Raw genomic sequence first — 17,071 nt, 5'->3', positions numbered from 1 at the left:
CCCAAAAAACTACACTGCATTAAGGTGGAAATATCATGTCTCATGTTAGAATGACAACAATCTACAACTGCAATTCTCGGGCAAAGACAGAAAGAATAAATTGCGATATTTCATGAAAATTTCATATAGGATAATCTTTCATGAGCCAGTATGTTTAGAGATCTAGCCTACAAATTGGTTGCATAAAAAAATACTTTCCCATTGCAAGTTCAACCCAAAAATTTCTTCCCAACCGTTTAGAATAGAGTTTTAGGTTATGTTTAAAACTCATAGTTACAATCTTAAATGACCCACAAGATACTTGTCCTTTCCACAGCTCATATCCAACACACATAGTGGAAGAGTACTTCCTGTCTTAGAGTTAGGGAGGCAGCTCCATTTCATCGTCAAGTGGTTCTTTGGCTTTACCAAAGTGGGTCTTTGCTGCCACTGATGAGGCTTCAAAGAAGAAAAGCATATGTGATGTGCCCTAGCCTTGACCTGATTGTCCATGGTGAGGGGAAGTGGCTCCATTGCATTGTCAAGTAGTGATTCTTTGGCTTTACTAGTGTGGGTCTTTGCTTCCACTAACCCAAGATTCAAAATAGAGACATTTTTTTTTTCAAACCACGAAAGGAAAGATTCAAAGGAGACACCTACTTGATGCTTTCTTCACCTGAATTGTAGTATTTAGATCAATGCTCCAGGTGGTTCCATGGCTACTAATGTGGGGTCTTTGTTTTCAGTGCCCAAAGCTTCAAAGGTGACATATTTGATGTGTCCTTCAACTGAATTGTAGTAGTTAATGCTAATGGATCGTAGCTGAGTCATAGACTCATAGTCGATGGAGAATAAAGAAAGGCACTGTAAGATTGTAAGGTAAAAAAGTGATATATATGCAAGGAATATGGTAACCCATGTGGTTAGGGGAGAGAACATATGGGATGATGCTTGTTCCCTTGATGGGCAAGGCATCTCCTCATTCTCCCACATGTCTGCTATGAACACTAATATGAAACATGATAGGTTTTGATTTCTATTAATTGAAAAGATTCACTTATCTAACTTTGTTCCATCAATCTAATAGAAATGCTACTTGAATTTGGGTTTCATGTGCATGGCTCTTTGATAACCAGACAATCATTCTTCTTTCCTTATAAAACAACTCTCCATGTGGACTTGTTCTTCTTAGGACAATATGTTCATAACCTCCACTTGAATTCTTGTTTTCTTTGCAATTTTTAACAGCAATAATCACAGAGAAGTGAAAGTACTAGATATGTGGAAGATTCCAACTAGCATTATAACTATGTTACTAACTCAATTTTTTGAATTTTTTGCATGAAATCTTCAAAAATAAAACCACTCTTGGCCCACTTATCCTTGAGAAGCTAATGTTTTCGAACTAATATGAAACAAGATAGGTTTTGATTTCTATTAATTGAAAAGATTCACTTATCTAACTTTGTTCCATCAATCTAATAGAAATGCTACTTGAATTTGGGTTTCATGTGCATGGCTCTTTGATAACCAGACAATCATTCTTCTTTCCTTATAAAACAACTCTCCATGTGGACTTGTTCTTCTTAGGACAATATGTTCATAACCTCTACTTGAATTCTTGTTTTCTTTGCAATTTTTAACAGCAATAATCACAGAGAAGTGAAAGTACTAGATATGTGGAAGATTCCAACTAGCATTATAACTATGTTACTAACTCAATTTTTTGAATTTTTTTGCATGAAATCTTCAAAAATAAAACCACTCTTGGCCCACTTATCCTTGAGAAGCTAATGTTTTTGAACTTCTTACAATATATAATCTTAAAATCATAGACGTAGAAACGGTGTGAAACAACCAATTACTCCAAATGTAAGAGTTGCCATTATTTAATCATTTATACTTCAACACTCCTTCATGTGTGGCTCCTTATATTTTTGGGATGGTCATACACGTGAATTTTTAATATCAAGGAGTTGTTGGGTTTTGAACCTAAGACCTGCCGTGAGGTGATAAGTCAACCAATTACTCAAAAAGCTTAAGTTGGTTAGAGTTGGTGTTATTTAATCATTTATACTTCTTTTTTTTACTTTTTATTTTGATAGCTAAGCTGGGGTTTGTCGTGGACTCGTACCGGTTTATTAGAATGTGAAAGATATTACAATCAACATACAACACACTAACCCTATCACAAGAATAGGGATACCGAACAAGAAAACAAGGACAAGATCTGTCCTTAGAAGCAAATCGAAGGAAACTCTTAATGTTCAAGGCTGTCTATCATCTTTTGACTCAACTACCTGGCTCTTTGGCACTTCCTCAAATTCTCGTGGTTTTTTCTCAGTGTTTTATTCCCGCTGTTTGAGGAAGAATCTTGTGTGACTCTTCTTTGATCAGCCGTGAGGTGATAGATCACATACCATGTGAAACAACCATTACTCAAAAAGCTTAAGCTGGTTAGAGTTGGCTCCCTCTATCCCGTGTGTTATGAAAATGAGCATGAGGAAGTGATGCGTGACCAAAGGAGACTTGTAGCTAGAAGTAGAAGTTGTCGTGTGGGAGGTGGGCCAAAAATTTTTGACCGTCAACTCTATAACTAAAAAGGCCTCAAATGGGGCGGTTGTATTTTGACACAGAGAGAGAGAGTCTCCAAAACAGAACATTGACATTCCATTGTTATTGCTTCATACGTGGCCGACAGCACACGCTTTAAGTGGGTCCCGATTTAAAGCCAGTCCAATCACTCAAACTCAGCGTGAACTCGTGGCGGTATCTGTATGGTTAGTGCTTCTCTCACGCTTCAAGGTTCACTCTCTTCCGTACACGTGTCCAAAACATGATCTCGCGTGATATTTCCGATAGAAAAAGGGCGATGATATTTTCACCGTCCCCTTTCAACGTGATTTTGATGTCAAAAAGCGTTAAAGTTGCCCCCCTGTTCACGTTATAAGGGGCGAATGCGTACTGCAGAGGGGGGTGAAAATATCACTTTGGGAAATCATATGATTATGGTTAATTTAATGGGATGTCATCATAAATTTGTATGGACATGTTAATGAGGGTCTTAATGTAGGTTAGTAACTCTCTCTCTCTCTCTCTCTCTCTCTCTCTCTCTCTCTCTCTCTCTCTCTCCACCTTCAAACACAAATCAAATATATATGTGTAAGAACTAGATGTATAACTAGCATATTGGAAATCAATTCCTTTTCTGCCTTGGCTATTTGGATGTAGGGTTTTCATGGGAAATAAAATTTCCAGTGTTAGATAAACTCATTTTCCATGAAATTTCTTTCCAAAATTGAAAATTTCATCGTGGGAATTTTCTTTGTTGCCATCATCTGGCAACAAGATGAATTTGAAAAAGAAGAAGAAGGAAGAAGATAACATGATCGATATTTCCCTTTCATGTCATGTCTAAGATGATGATCTTAGACATTTCTGTTTGTTCAACTATTTTTTTTCCAATTACACATTCTAGTTCTAGGTTATGGCTGGTTTTCCTCCTATCAATAACTTAATGGCCAATATCTAATCTCAAGAAGAGTAAAGAAAAAGAAAAAGCAATTTAATGAACTAAATCATATTTCAAAAACATAAAAACTCAACCTGACTCGAAAGTGAGTCGTGCGGAGTAACCATACACAAATCGTTCTAAACTCGTGAAAAACTAAATGGATTCTTTTATTCAAATGCGTTAATTTCATAAACCAGTATATATTTAATAAGTTTTTTCATAAGTCTCAATTTCTTTTCAACAGTTTCCACTTAAAAATAGGTGTAAAATTTGTTACACGCGCATTTTTGTTGAAACACAGGGCCTAATAAAATTTATCCACTCTTAGTACTACTGAGCCGATTCGATTCCACTGAAGTTTGAGTCGACTCACTGAGTTCGTTATTGCACTCCATGACCAATCGGAAAGCGATCAAACCTCCGAATCACTCACATTCTAAGTTAGGCTTCCTTCAAATGATACAGACGACATGCTTAATTCAAGTGGGTCTTCTCTTCTAGAAGAACCATAATTTCTTCTCATGTGAAAGGAGCTCTTCAACTGCACCACGGTCAAGTGGTCAACCCTTAAATTCCAAAAGTTTAAGTTATTCTGATCATTGGTATAATAAGAAAAAATAATGAGGACCATTGCCACCGTTTCTTGTTACATGTCGACCAAGACGCGTATATGCACTAGTAAGGGCCTCTTTAGGTTACACCTCTCTTCGTTTCAACAAACTTTAAGAATAAATATAGTGAAAGAGATCCACATAGAATCTAATCTTGACTGTTAGTATTTATCCTATATAAACAATTATTAAAGAAAAGTTAATGTTGGTAAAAGAACTCAATAATGTAGAATATCTTTACCACAGTGGGTCTTACTCAAAATCTTACAAAGTCAAGAGTAGTGATTAGAAAACTTTTTAATTATTTGGAAACAACTCCGACATTAGTTGATTCAACTCAACTCAGTTAGGACATCGTTTGACTCAAAAAGTCGGATTACATAGATGCATTTTAGAAACTTAATGCCATGAACTCACCCGAGTTCCATGTAGAATAAGAGCTGTCATTGAGTATGAGTCGAGCTCCATGAAGAATTCAAGTTTTGAGGTGAATTGGACACCCTAATTGCGCTGAGCACGCTGATATTAATTTGTATCCTTTAGAATATAACTGTTCACACCCATTTTAGGCCACGATCGGTCAAGAGAGACCAAGTCACCAAATGATGACCTCGTCAAGGGAGTAACACCCCAGCTGGCACTTGAAGGAAGGTCGGAGTTTACACCCATTTTTGAGAACCAACATCAAACATGTCTTTACATTTTATCTTTCATCATTTACTTTTCTTAGCCGTAGATGTCCGTTACAGATTAAGGAAACAATGAATTCATCTTCTCATGCGGGTCTCTCTCTTTAATTCTCTATCCCTTGTACTGGCGTTTGTTTGTGTCATTTTATTAGTTAGTTAATCGAATGGACTTTAAATCCTGATAGTCATTTGCATTCTGTGTGCATCGACGACGTCGTTTGCGTTCAGTGCGCATCGACATTCCCTGCGAGTCATTGACATTCTGCATGTGCTGACGTGTCTTTCATATTCTGCGTATGTTGACATCCCCACATTTGGCATCCACGTCGTATTGGAAGAAAGTATTTTTCATATCTGTAAGAGTAGTAGAGCCCAAGGAAGAAGTGGGGTTCCTCTTCTTCTCAATTGCTTGAAATCCAATCCCAGGGAATGAAAACGTGTTTTGGTCGTCAACCCCTCTAATTGAGTTTCGATTCGCCTCTCTGGAGGTTGGCACGTCCACGCACCCACCAAACACTCACACTCCACACTAAGTGCATTGACCGACCGCATGGGACCATTTTAGATGGAACAATATCAGATCTTCTAAGTAGGGGTTACTTTTGAATGGGTTTCAATTTCACATGAACCAATGTAGGTACCATAAAAAGAGGGTAAACCTCAATCAATAATTGTTGATAGTTTTGACACCATTTGTGTGTAACATATCTCTTCTTTACTGTTAACCCTTTTCACTATTTTGAAGTAATTTGGAATTTTAGGACTCAAGAAGAAAAGTTTTAAATGAAGAGAAAGGAAAGGCGTGAATTTTAACTTGAGATAAAAATCTTCCATAAATCCGTGTGATGCCATTACCCTCGTGAAGAAGCAACAGTGTTAATTATTTTCAGAAGGAAAAGAATTTGTCGTGGGTGAGTAGGAAAAAGACAACAGAGGGCATTGTAAATAGAACCGAAAAGAGAGAAAAATAAATGGAAAATGATAGAGTGCCGTGGCATGTCGGGCAAGGGGCGTCTAAAATACGCGGGGGCATTATCGGGCGCGACCACACGGTCACCGCCCCCTCGTGGGCTTGTTGGGGGCAAGGGCCCAGGGGACAAATATCCGACACGAGGACTAGAGCACAAAGAGACGGAAAATAACGGTTGAAAGAAGATGGGATTGGTGTGACGTCTGTTTGAGATAGATATTCTAATATATATGCCTTTCGTTTGGTAGGTAAGTTGGGAATCCCTTGTAATTTGGAATTTGCTAGCGCCCATTGCAGAAGGCATTTCAAGGATGGACTGTTGCATATGAGAGCAGCCACATAATCTCACTTTTTTCAGCAGATTTTGTCTTATTCATTTAGCATGTGAGAGCAGCCATATAGTTTCACTTTTCAGCTGATTTTGTCTAATTCAATTAATTCATCAGAGGTGGCTGGTCTCACGTGCAACAGTCCATCCGCAAAATGCCTTGGTTTTAGAGCAATTATAGACACAAGGGAGCCCTTGCAATAAGAGCCGCACAAGGGCTCTTCATTGGATCCACGTCATTTTCAGTTACATTTTAAAATCGGTTGAAAAAGTAAAATCAATTACATTTGATGACGTGGATCCAATCAAAAACCCTTTTTGGGTCTCTATGCAAGGGCTCCCTTGTATCTATCATTCCTTAGGTTTTTAATACTGTTAGTTGCTGCATTTTATACAAGGTATTATAAAGTATTAATTATTAGGTGTTATCCAATATCCATCACCCCCTTACCCCTAGTCACGTGGTACATTCTTTGGTGTTTTTGCCGTCTAAGTGTTTGTCCTTGCTCAACCCGCATTTCTAAATCACTAAGTTCTATACCTATTCAGTTGGCAACCTCACACTCTCACTGCATGACATGAGTCTCTATGCATGCATCTTCCATTGGTGCCACTATCATTACCATGTCATAGTCCATGGCTCTTGTGGTCAGACTCTCACTGCATGACATGAGTGCATCTTCCATTGGTGCCACTATCATTACCATGTCATAGTCCATGGCTCTTGTGGTCACACTCTCACTGCATGACATGAGTCTCTATGCATGCATCTTCCATTGGTGCCATTATCATTACCATGTCATAGTCCATGGCTCTTGTGACCACAACAACAGATTCCACTGAAAAGATTCGCTACATATAGCAAGTAGTCTTATATCTTTTAAAACCATTTTTTTGTATTAAAGATTAGAAATAAGAGAGTATAAATTATTACCGTAGGAACGATGCTGCTTCTTGGTATGAGCAATGAGATGTAAGAGATTATATTATTTGAAGGGGGGCTGTCTCAAGTAAAAAAATTGGGCGAATATATCACTTCCCCAAAATCAACCATTTGCAAATAATATTAATTGAAGTACTCTTATTTGAAAATCGGATATTAGAGCCTCCTTGGAAGTGTATCATCAATAAAACCACCTTAACCATTATTTGTAGATAACTATATTTAACTTTAAAACAATGTGCTTATGAGATTAGAGAAATGTTAAAGTTAAGAATGCTCTTGCAAAAACCCAACTCCAAGGGCGCTCCATTGGATCCACGTCACCCAGCTGCATTTATCATTCCTTTACTTTTTTATATTTCAATGCCCATGATTAATGCAGCTGGGTGACTTGGATCCAGTGGGGCGCCCTTCAGTTTAGCATTCCTCATGCGATTATATGTTGATCATCTTTGCAGTTCCCAAAGAGGCCCTTCGACTTCTCTCATTGGCTTGCTAATGTGAGAAGTCTAAAAGAGATGGGTGGAAATATTACAAGTTAGAAAGGTGTGGGTGTAAATATCAATTTCCTGTTTGTTGAACAGGTAGAAAATAGGGGTTGATGCATTGAAAATGAAAGAGGTAACCCATAGTCTAATGAGGGGAGGCAGGATATTTCATTGAGAAAGTCTCCCTTTTATAATTTGCTAGGGTCAAAAGTGAAGATATCCCACTAAAGGGGGTTGGAAGATAGCATCTTTGCCTGAGAGAATAACGTGTGAAACTCTTGTCTAAATGTGTATTCTTTAGAAGGCCGCCAATACAGGAAGATTAGTGAATTCATTGGCCCTAAATTCTACCAATACCACAATTGCAAGTGTTTCTTCTCCCATTTGTCATTGTTTTTTTATCCAACTTCAACGAAACCCAAGATCTAAAAGACCCATGTGCTTTGGCATGACCTCTGAGATGGGGGCCACAAGACCCTTTCACACAACACATTGTATAGAGAGCCCCATTGGTATTAGAAGCCTACCCAAACTACTTTTCCTTCATTTTCTACTATCAGTAGCATCTTTTGACTAAGGTCTAAACTGGTATGGGCCCTAGTGACTTTTACACGTAGATTTTGAGAATTTAAGGTCTTTTTTGAGTCTTCTTCATACCTAATAGAGAAAGAAATAGTAAAAAAAAGCCTTCAAACCTGGGATTCATTCATGAACCTTGTGGGGAAACTCCTTTGTTTCTCTAGAAGGTATTGACCCTTTTTTTGGTAGTGCATGTACATTTGGGGAAGAAAACAACCATCCCCCAACAAGATCCATTTCTTGGAGCGTTCAAATCTCTAAAGTTAATTCTCAAGGAGTAATAAAAAGAATTTAGTTATTTAAATATCTAATCTTGCCAATGATTAATTAAATGGATTTAGTTTATAAAGGGTTTTGTGGGTCTTGGCAGTTGGTGGGTTTTTTCTGGTTTAGATAGGTCTCATGGGGAATCCCTCTCTTATTACTGAGGAACATAATTATTTCATGGGCACCTCTCCCAATGAATTAATCTATGGAACACTAGAAAAAAAATAAAAGGCTCAAAGAGGGAGATCACATGATTCTCTAATGTTGCCAATGATTAAATAAATGAATTTACTTTATATATATAAGGTTTTGTGGGTCTTGGCAGTTGGTGGTTTGTTTCTGGTTTAGATAGGTCTCATGGGGGATCCCTCTCTTATTATTGATGAACATAATTCTGGCACGGGCTCCTCTCCCAATGAATTAATCTATGGAACACTTGAAAAAAAAATAAAGGCCTAAAGAGGGAGATCACATGATTTGCACCCATATTCTCATACATTATTCTTCAATGTGCGTTAGGAAGCAGGGAATCATCAAGTTTATTTCAACTAGACTGTATTCTGAGCTCTATCTTCAATGAAGAAGAGATTAAAAGTAGAAATTTTCGTTTGAATTATGATTTATGAAGTTGAGTCACCCTTTATAAAGTAGGGTATGACCCATCATTGACTCTTATTCAATCGATAATTGCTAGGCAAGATATTTAATATAACAAAAAGGAAAATGATAAATTCGCCCCCTTCTTCCACAGGCGACCACCTTGTAGTGTAAAAGGAATAGTAATTGTAAATACTGTAGAGGAGGGTGGCCCGAGGAAGAAAAGGGGCAAATATATCATTTCCTTAACAAAAATTAAACAATTTGGAACTCTAAAAGATTAAGACCCCTTCCCTCTGACTAATTGATCCTACCTAAAGATCAACCTTGGGATTATAAGATGTGGAGGTTGCACATGCGCCGCCATGTGCACATGTGGACAAACATGAGCCACAACGTGAGACCGCATTTAGAAAGTGCCCCCCCTTACATGTATAACACAAGGGGGGTGGGAGGTTAATCACATTGCCTTGTTTCCATTTTTATTTCTAAAATAATCCCTTAATTGATTTTCACTTAACAAAAGAGGGCTTTAAGAAAATATGGTCTACCATGAGCAGGGGCAATCCAGAAATTTTGCACAAGGGGTCAAAAATTATAGTAATTTTTTATCTATCTTGAAATTAAGATAGAAAAAATTTCTATCTAAAATTTTGCACGGGGGGGCAAAAATTATAGTAAATTTTGCACAAAAAAGGGAGATAAAAATGGTAAAATTAAAATTTTAAACTTATTTTCTATCTTAGGGATGATTGGAAAGGGGGGCATATTTTTTTAAAAAGGGGGTAAGTATTAAAAAATAAAGGCATATTTTTTTTTCCAAAAAAATAAGGGGGGCAATTGCCCCCCTTTCCTCTCATGTGGCATCGCCCCTGACCATGAGTGGCACATGCATTCCTTGAATCAAGGCACTAATAACACCTTAAATCTAATAATTGAAGGTTAATGGTTGTTTGTTTACATTCAATTCTTGATTATTAGAAAGTGCTTAAGACCATTGCTGATATTTAGAGTTCTAGATTTTTGTATTATTGTACTAACTTAAGCGTCTTCGAAATGGGGGACACTCTTCCAAATGGGAGATACTGTATCCTTGATCTAATATATAAATGCTTTGGTTCTAACACATTACCTCAAGCCCCTCCCTTTTTCTAACTATTTGAATAATTAAATAATCAAATTAACCAAATAACGGTTCCTTTCACATTAGTTTAATCAATTGTTTAGTTAAATAGTTACCCATGTTCGTTAGTTTTTTTTGAGTGGTGTGTATCTCATGTGCCAACAGCGAGTAACGACGAATAAACCGACTCATAGATCCTTGAACCCCGGATTACTAGAAGCACGAGTTAAATGTAAAACTTAACATATAATTAGCAATCCATGTTAGTGAGAGACTAAACAAGCCATTTTCTAGTGTTAAACTTTTGATCCTTCCGATCTCGCAAACGCCCACGGATTAAGAAATCCTAACTTCCATAGATTTTTCTAACTAAACCACTTGCGTTTGGTAATTTAAATTCAAATAGACTGTAGTGAGATATATGATGAATGTATTGCTAGAGAGAGAGAGATTTAACTGAATGGCAATTTCTCATAAAGCCATTTCACGGCTTACTTTTTCAAGAGAGTATCAGCCACCTCATGGCAGAATGGCTTTCTTCTACATTGCCTAACAAGTTCCCCAATGATGTTCCATAATGTCTGATAGATGCAAGCTTGGAAACCATCTGGACCGGGGGCTTTGACACCTATGTTTCTACACTCTCTTTTAATTTCCAATGCATAAATGGTTACATAAATGGCTAGACACCCCAATGAACTCATGCCGAGTTCATTGGTTCATATTTCATAATGCACAAAAATAGTTTGAGCTCTATATGTGTCACTATAGGAAGTGGTACATTTGTCCTTATGGTACATTGCCACATGGTCGCTGCTTAGTTGGCATAAATATAGAATCAAAAAGGCCAAACCATTGGTGTTTAATGCAACTCCCTACTGGGCCTTGCTAATGGGCACATCTATTGATTTCACCCTTGTGGGCTTGTTGGGTAAAACTATTTATTTTTTACCGAGGCACTCTTTCTTTCCATGTAAAATGTGTTTAAAACAAATTTCACAACCATTTTTAAGTGGAAAAATGTTTCTAAAATTTGTTTTACTCTCATTTTTGCGTCCAAAGAAACTGAGCCTGATATTCAGGCTCAATAGCAACAGATAAGAAAGAAAAATTGGCCAAGAGTCTGAAATGAGTTCAAAACAAATACAAACTTAGACTAATTTAAACCCATAAAAAAATAATGGGGTGGATTGACAAGTGTATCTTAGTGACAAGCTGAAAGTTGGGTGGCTTCTTGAATTCCAGCTAAGCTTATCCAGATGTGATCCGACGGCACATAGGAAAAGGATATTGTCATGATCACTTATTTTTCTACCGAAATATAAAGACATAGAAAGGAGAAGAAAAAAAATTCCCCTGCGTCGTTGTTGAGTCATTCACGACTAAGGGTGTCAATTTTGGCTCGGGCTCGGAAGCTCACTCGAGCTCTGCTCGAATCCTTAACGAGTCGAGCCGAGCCCAAGATAAGCCAGGCTCGGCTCGGCTCGTTAAGCATTTAATATATTTAAATATATATGTTATATATTAATATATACACTAAAAGGGTTGTCCAGAAAGTGAAAGGGAGAGGCAAAATATGTCACTTCTTTTTTGGAACCCCATTTGTTACTTGGACCACCCCTGTAGTGTAAAAAGAGTAGTCGAATTACACTAGATAGGGCTGTCCAGGGAAGATGAGGGGTGTGAACTTAATATAACAAAAGCTCGTTAAGGCTCGTGAGCCGAGCCCGAGAGCTTAACGAGCCAAGCCGAGCCTGGCCAAGCTCGGCTCGGCTCGGCTCGTTTACACCCCTCATGACATTATGAGACTCTAAACATATGCTTATTTATAATATAAAATGGAAAAGGAGGATACGTTTGTTAGTTGATGATTGGGTGTTGAAACCCTCTTATTTAATTAATAATATCATCTCCCCCAGTTGCTTACTCAACTATTTAACAAAAGAATCTTTACCAACAAATCTTGAGAGAGAGATTTCCATACAGAGGTCCCATCCCTTTAAGACCCTTGCAAGAAAAATATTTTTTCTTTGATAGATTAAGAAAAATTAATACAGTCTTAGCTTAATTAGAGTGAAATCATTATAAATTGAAGGTCCTTCCAAACAAAAGTTGAACTGTTGTTGTTCGAGTTTAATCAAACAATGAAAAAGCATGAAATTTTGGAAAAGTTTTTTCTTTACTAAATTTTTTCAGAAAATTCTTACAATCCAAACAGCTATCGAGGGGGAGACTGGGGAAGGAAATAAAGGGAGAAAAGACCATCCCCCACAAAGAACATATCTTAAGACTGATGTCATCTAATTAGCTTAAATTACTCCTTCCACCCCCTTTCATAAGGTGGCTGTGTCACTCTCCTAAGCACCTCCTCCTTTCCTCTCACCACCCCCACCTCTTTTTTAATTTCTTTGTCAATCTCCACTGCCCTTTCCTAAAATCCACCACGTGGTCTTCTCTCAGTGTTTAGGTGGACCACCACCGAGACAAAACCCCCTAAACTCCCCTATAAATAGCTCCCATTTACACAATTCTTCTTCAACTCCTCCAATAACAGCCTTCCCCGATAAGAAAAATACAGTCCGACAAAGCTATTCTCTTCTCTACTCAACTCTCTACTATCTCTCTCCTTGCTTCCAATCACCTAAAATACCCCCAAATCCCAATCTCATATTCACTTATTCTGAGAACCCAATTCAAAATCCAAACCCAATTCCATGTCTACTACTACTACTAATAGCTCATTGGACTCCATCCTCATACCAAAAAGACCCAAATTACCCAATCTCCCATTCAGAAAAAGCATCCAACTAAAACCCAGAACCACAACAATCCACTCCTCTTTACATTCCTCCATTATCCTCCTCCCACCAAAACCATCTCCAAACAAACAACACTTCCCCTCAAGCAAACCAACCAAGCTCCCAAACCAAACCACCCACGGTTCGAACCAAACCGAGCCGGGGGCTCGACCCAAGTGGAACATTTTCCAACGAGCTGCAGCCATGGCCTTAGACACAATCGAAACCACTCTAATTTCCCAACTCCTAGAACACCCCCACCCACTACCCAAAACAACCGACCCGGCCATACAAATAACCGGAAACTTCGCCCCGGTCCAAGAAAAACCGGTCCAACACAACCTCCCAATCACTGGCAAAATCCCAACCTGTCTTAATGGCGTCTACGTCCGTAACGGAGCCAACCCACTGTTCGAACCAGTAGCCGGTCACCACTTCTTTGACGGAGACGGAATGATACACGCCGTCCGGTTCAAGTCCGGTTCAGCCAGCTACTCCTGCCGGTTCACCCAAACCCACCGGCTCATCCAAGAACGAGCCCTCGGTCGACCGGTTTTTCCTAAAGCTATAGGCGAACTCCATGGCCACTCTGGCATAGCTAGGCTCCTCCTCTTCTATGCTCGAGCCATAGTCGGACTCATCGATAAATCGAACGGCACCGGAGTCGCCAACGCCGGATTAGTCTATTTTAACGGTCGATTACTCGCCATGTCGGAGGACGACCTTCCTTACCATGTCAAGATAACAAACTCCGGCGATCTTGAGACCTCCGGCCGGTATGATTTCGATGGGCAGCTTAAATCTTCCATGATCGCGCACCCAAAGCTAGACCCGGACTCTGGCGAGCTTTTCGCGCTGAGTTATGATGTGATCCAAAAGCCATACCTCAAGTATTTCTATTTCTCTCCCAATGGTACTAAATCAGCTGACGTGGCAATTCCTCTAGAACAGCCTACTATGATGCATGATTTCGCAATTACTGAGAAGTTTATAGTAATTCCAGACCAACAGGTTGTTTTCAAGCTAGAAGAGATGATGAAAGGGGGGTCACCTGTAATATATGACAAAGAAAAAACTGCTAGGTTTGGAATTCTACCTAAATATGCATCAGATGCTAATGATATTAAGTGGGTGGAAGTTCCTGATTGCTTTTGTTTCCATTTATGGAATGCTTGGGAGGAGCCGGAATCCGGCGAGGTTGTCGTGATCGGGTCGTGCATGACGCCGGCGGATTCTATATTCAACGAATGCGATGAGAGCTTAAAGAGCGTCTTGTCGGAGATCCGGCTTAATCTCGAGACCGGAAAATCGACCCGCAGGGCGATTTTAGAAGAACCAGAGCAAGTGAATTTGGAAGCAGGGATGGTGAACCGGAACAGGTTAGGGAGAAAGACCCGGTTCGCGTATTTGGCTATTGCTGAGCCATGGCCTAAGGTTTCTGGGTTTGCTAAGGTTGATATTTTGACTGGAGAAATTAGGAAATTTATGTATGGTGATTGTAGATATGGTGGGGAGCCATATTTTGTAGCTAGAGACCAAGCTTCTGAGAGAGAAGATGATGGGTATGTTGTTAGTTTCATGCATGATGAGAAGACGTCAAGGTCTGAGCTTCTTATAGTAAACGCTATCACTCTAGAGTTAGAAGCTTCAATCATGCTGCCTTCCAGAATCCCATATGGATTTCATGGCACTTTTATTACTGCCAATGACCTGGAAAAACAAGCATGATAAACAGGTATGAAAAAGGGAGACTTACCAGAGGGATTGTTTAGAGATACGTCCCCGGGGTCTCCCTTTTACTTTGAGGACCTTTTGGGGTTTTACTACTTGTGAGGAGGGATCCAGCTTGTAGCTTTGGTGGTAGGTAGATTTCGAGCTCAGCTGGTTTTCTGTAATTCTTTCCTTGCACAATAGTCTTTTATGTAAGTAGGGAAAGAGGGATCTTTGAGATCCCCTTCCTTACATGCTTTTGTATATAATAAAATTTGCATGCTTTCACATCTCTCTCTCTCTCTCTCTCTCTCTCTCTCTAAGTATGATGACGATTTAAAACTCAAAGAGAGCCAATAAGAGATGTGAATCCGCTTGTCCAACAGATTTCTTGAGTGTCCGGATTTATTTATGGCATAAGACAACTCGCAGCATGAGTCTAGCTTATTGATACGTTCCGGAAAACTCTACTTTTTGTTATTTTCTCTTTTCATCATTTAGGGATCATTTCTATTTACATGCACTCATGATGAATCATTCATGATTGACTAGGTCATTGATACTGATAATATCCAAATACCAAATCTATTTGCTATGTGACCTATGAATTCGACATAGTCTTTTAGAAGTGTTCTACAGTTGTTGTTTTTTTGCCCAGAGAAAGAGAACTCATCCAAGTCTTGAATTCGACTCGGACGAGTTGATCTGGGTAGCTTTCATCCTTCTCGATCTCACTGACCTAAAACTGGACCCAAAATTCAGAGAGAGGAAACCCAATAAAATACTCCGATTAGAGTAATGTAGAGCACATTATTGCTTGTTTTTCAGAGAAAATAACCTCACTGAGTCATGCGCTCGACTCGGACGGGTTACCCAATACCTTTGTGACTCGGAGGCTCTTTGTCCAACTGACAGAGACCCTCGACGGTTTGGTCTGCTTGTAGGTAACGATATAACTCTGGAAGTTTTACACCGCTTTGAAATTCGAATCAACTAGAAAAACGGTCAAAGCCGCGAAATACGCTACGACAGAATAAAGGAACGTTGTGTCACATGCTTTAGCACGTGTGCCTAACTGTTTATTCCATTTCGTTTTGCGTATGATATTGGCACTCCCGTTTTGATAGCGGCACTCCTCTCTTTATATTCAACATCCCTTATTAGTGAAATTATATGATGTCCTGCGTCCTGCCCCAACAATCTTGTCCTTCGGAAGATCCTAATCATTAGTATTATAAGATGTAAAATCCACGGCTCAGATTATCCTATTCATGAGATTTTCTTCTCCATGGCCCAGTTATTGTAGCACTAAACATATGAACTGTTTGGATCACCACGCCATAGGGTCAGACCTTTTCTTTTGTCCCAGGTACTTCTTAAGAAAAAAAATATACGGCTGATACCATGTATCTCTTCTTCTAATTAATTGTTTAAGAGTTAAAGGCTTTACAATTTGCAGAGAGATAGAAGTTACGAATATGAATATTACAAAGTTAGGGGTACCATCAACAAAAGGAGGGTGTGTGGATGCCTGCCTCACTGTCTTTTTCCTCCTTTTTTTTTCTAAAGGAGCCCAACGGGTGATATTAGCCCTCATTGTTTTGTTTCTATACGCTTCTGTCCATCCTTTAAGAAGATGTTTTTGCCTTTTGTTTTGTCATGCGTTATTACAGATTCTGAAAGATCTATACAGGACAATGAATAAGCCCAAGATAGAGAAAGGCCACATGGTCCAAGCTAAAAGATGTCGAGAAAATATCAGCTCCCTTTCCTAAATATGGGACCGATATCTGCACTATTATAGTTCGATAATGGAGCTACTTTGTTTACTTTATGTTATAATTTAATTAACAAGATGATCGATATTAACATCCAATAAGGTAAGTGTAAAACAAAATGACTAGTGCCACCATATGTGTTTTTAGTGAAATCGGCGGTTCTTCAAAGTAAAAATACGATAATTAGGTCGACCGACATAGATTTTTTTACATTCTCAAATTAGGCTACTGATGTCGGCACTACCATTATCAATGGGCTTGACAGAGCTTTTGGGCAATTGTAATAACTTTTGACAGATGTTCAAATAATAAAAGACAAGACAAGTTAGTGCGATTATCAAAACAGGTAGTGCCAACATCAGTAACCTTCAAATTATTGGGAGAAAAAGGCTTAAAAGCGGTAGGGAAGTATCTGTTTACGGTCCTAGAAGACATTGATTGAAACGTTAGGAGTTGTGCAAAAAAAAAAAATGCTTTTTCATAAACTTGGGAGTGAAAGGAAATGGAAAACCATCATCTAAGAAAGCAATAAATTTCCAGGAAATAGTAACGTTTTTGTCGGGGGTTTGGAAACGACACGTACAAGATCTCCATTACTTTTCTTAAATTTCTTTTGCCGGAGAGTCGATACCATCCATAACTTTGAAAAGGCTAACACATACAAACCCACTCAACTTTGTGCTAGTTTCTAAATTCC

General features: G+C 38.7%; 1 protein-coding gene across 1 annotated transcript; it reads left to right on the top strand.

Moving 5' to 3' along the window:
• The first annotated feature begins 12,639 nt into the window (after positions 1-12,639).
• LOC143892852 (9-cis-epoxycarotenoid dioxygenase NCED1, chloroplastic-like) lies at positions 12,640-14,888 on the top strand. Its single transcript, XM_077397761.1, has one exon. The coding sequence runs from the start codon at positions 12,803-12,805 to the stop codon at positions 14,612-14,614; it is 1,812 nt and encodes a 603-aa protein (XP_077253876.1). The 5' UTR covers positions 12,640-12,802; the 3' UTR covers positions 14,615-14,888.
• The last annotated feature ends 2,183 nt before the right edge of the window (positions 14,889-17,071 follow it).

This window comes from Tasmannia lanceolata, unplaced genomic scaffold, assembly GCF_043159265.1.
Source record: "Tasmannia lanceolata isolate RefF3 unplaced genomic scaffold, GAP_Taslan_0.1 ptg000015l, whole genome shotgun sequence".
Taxonomy (NCBI): Eukaryota; Viridiplantae; Streptophyta; class Magnoliopsida; order Canellales; family Winteraceae; genus Tasmannia; species Tasmannia lanceolata.
Note: the sequence above shows the minus strand (reverse complement) of the source record. Positions and strands in the feature narration are given on the sequence as shown.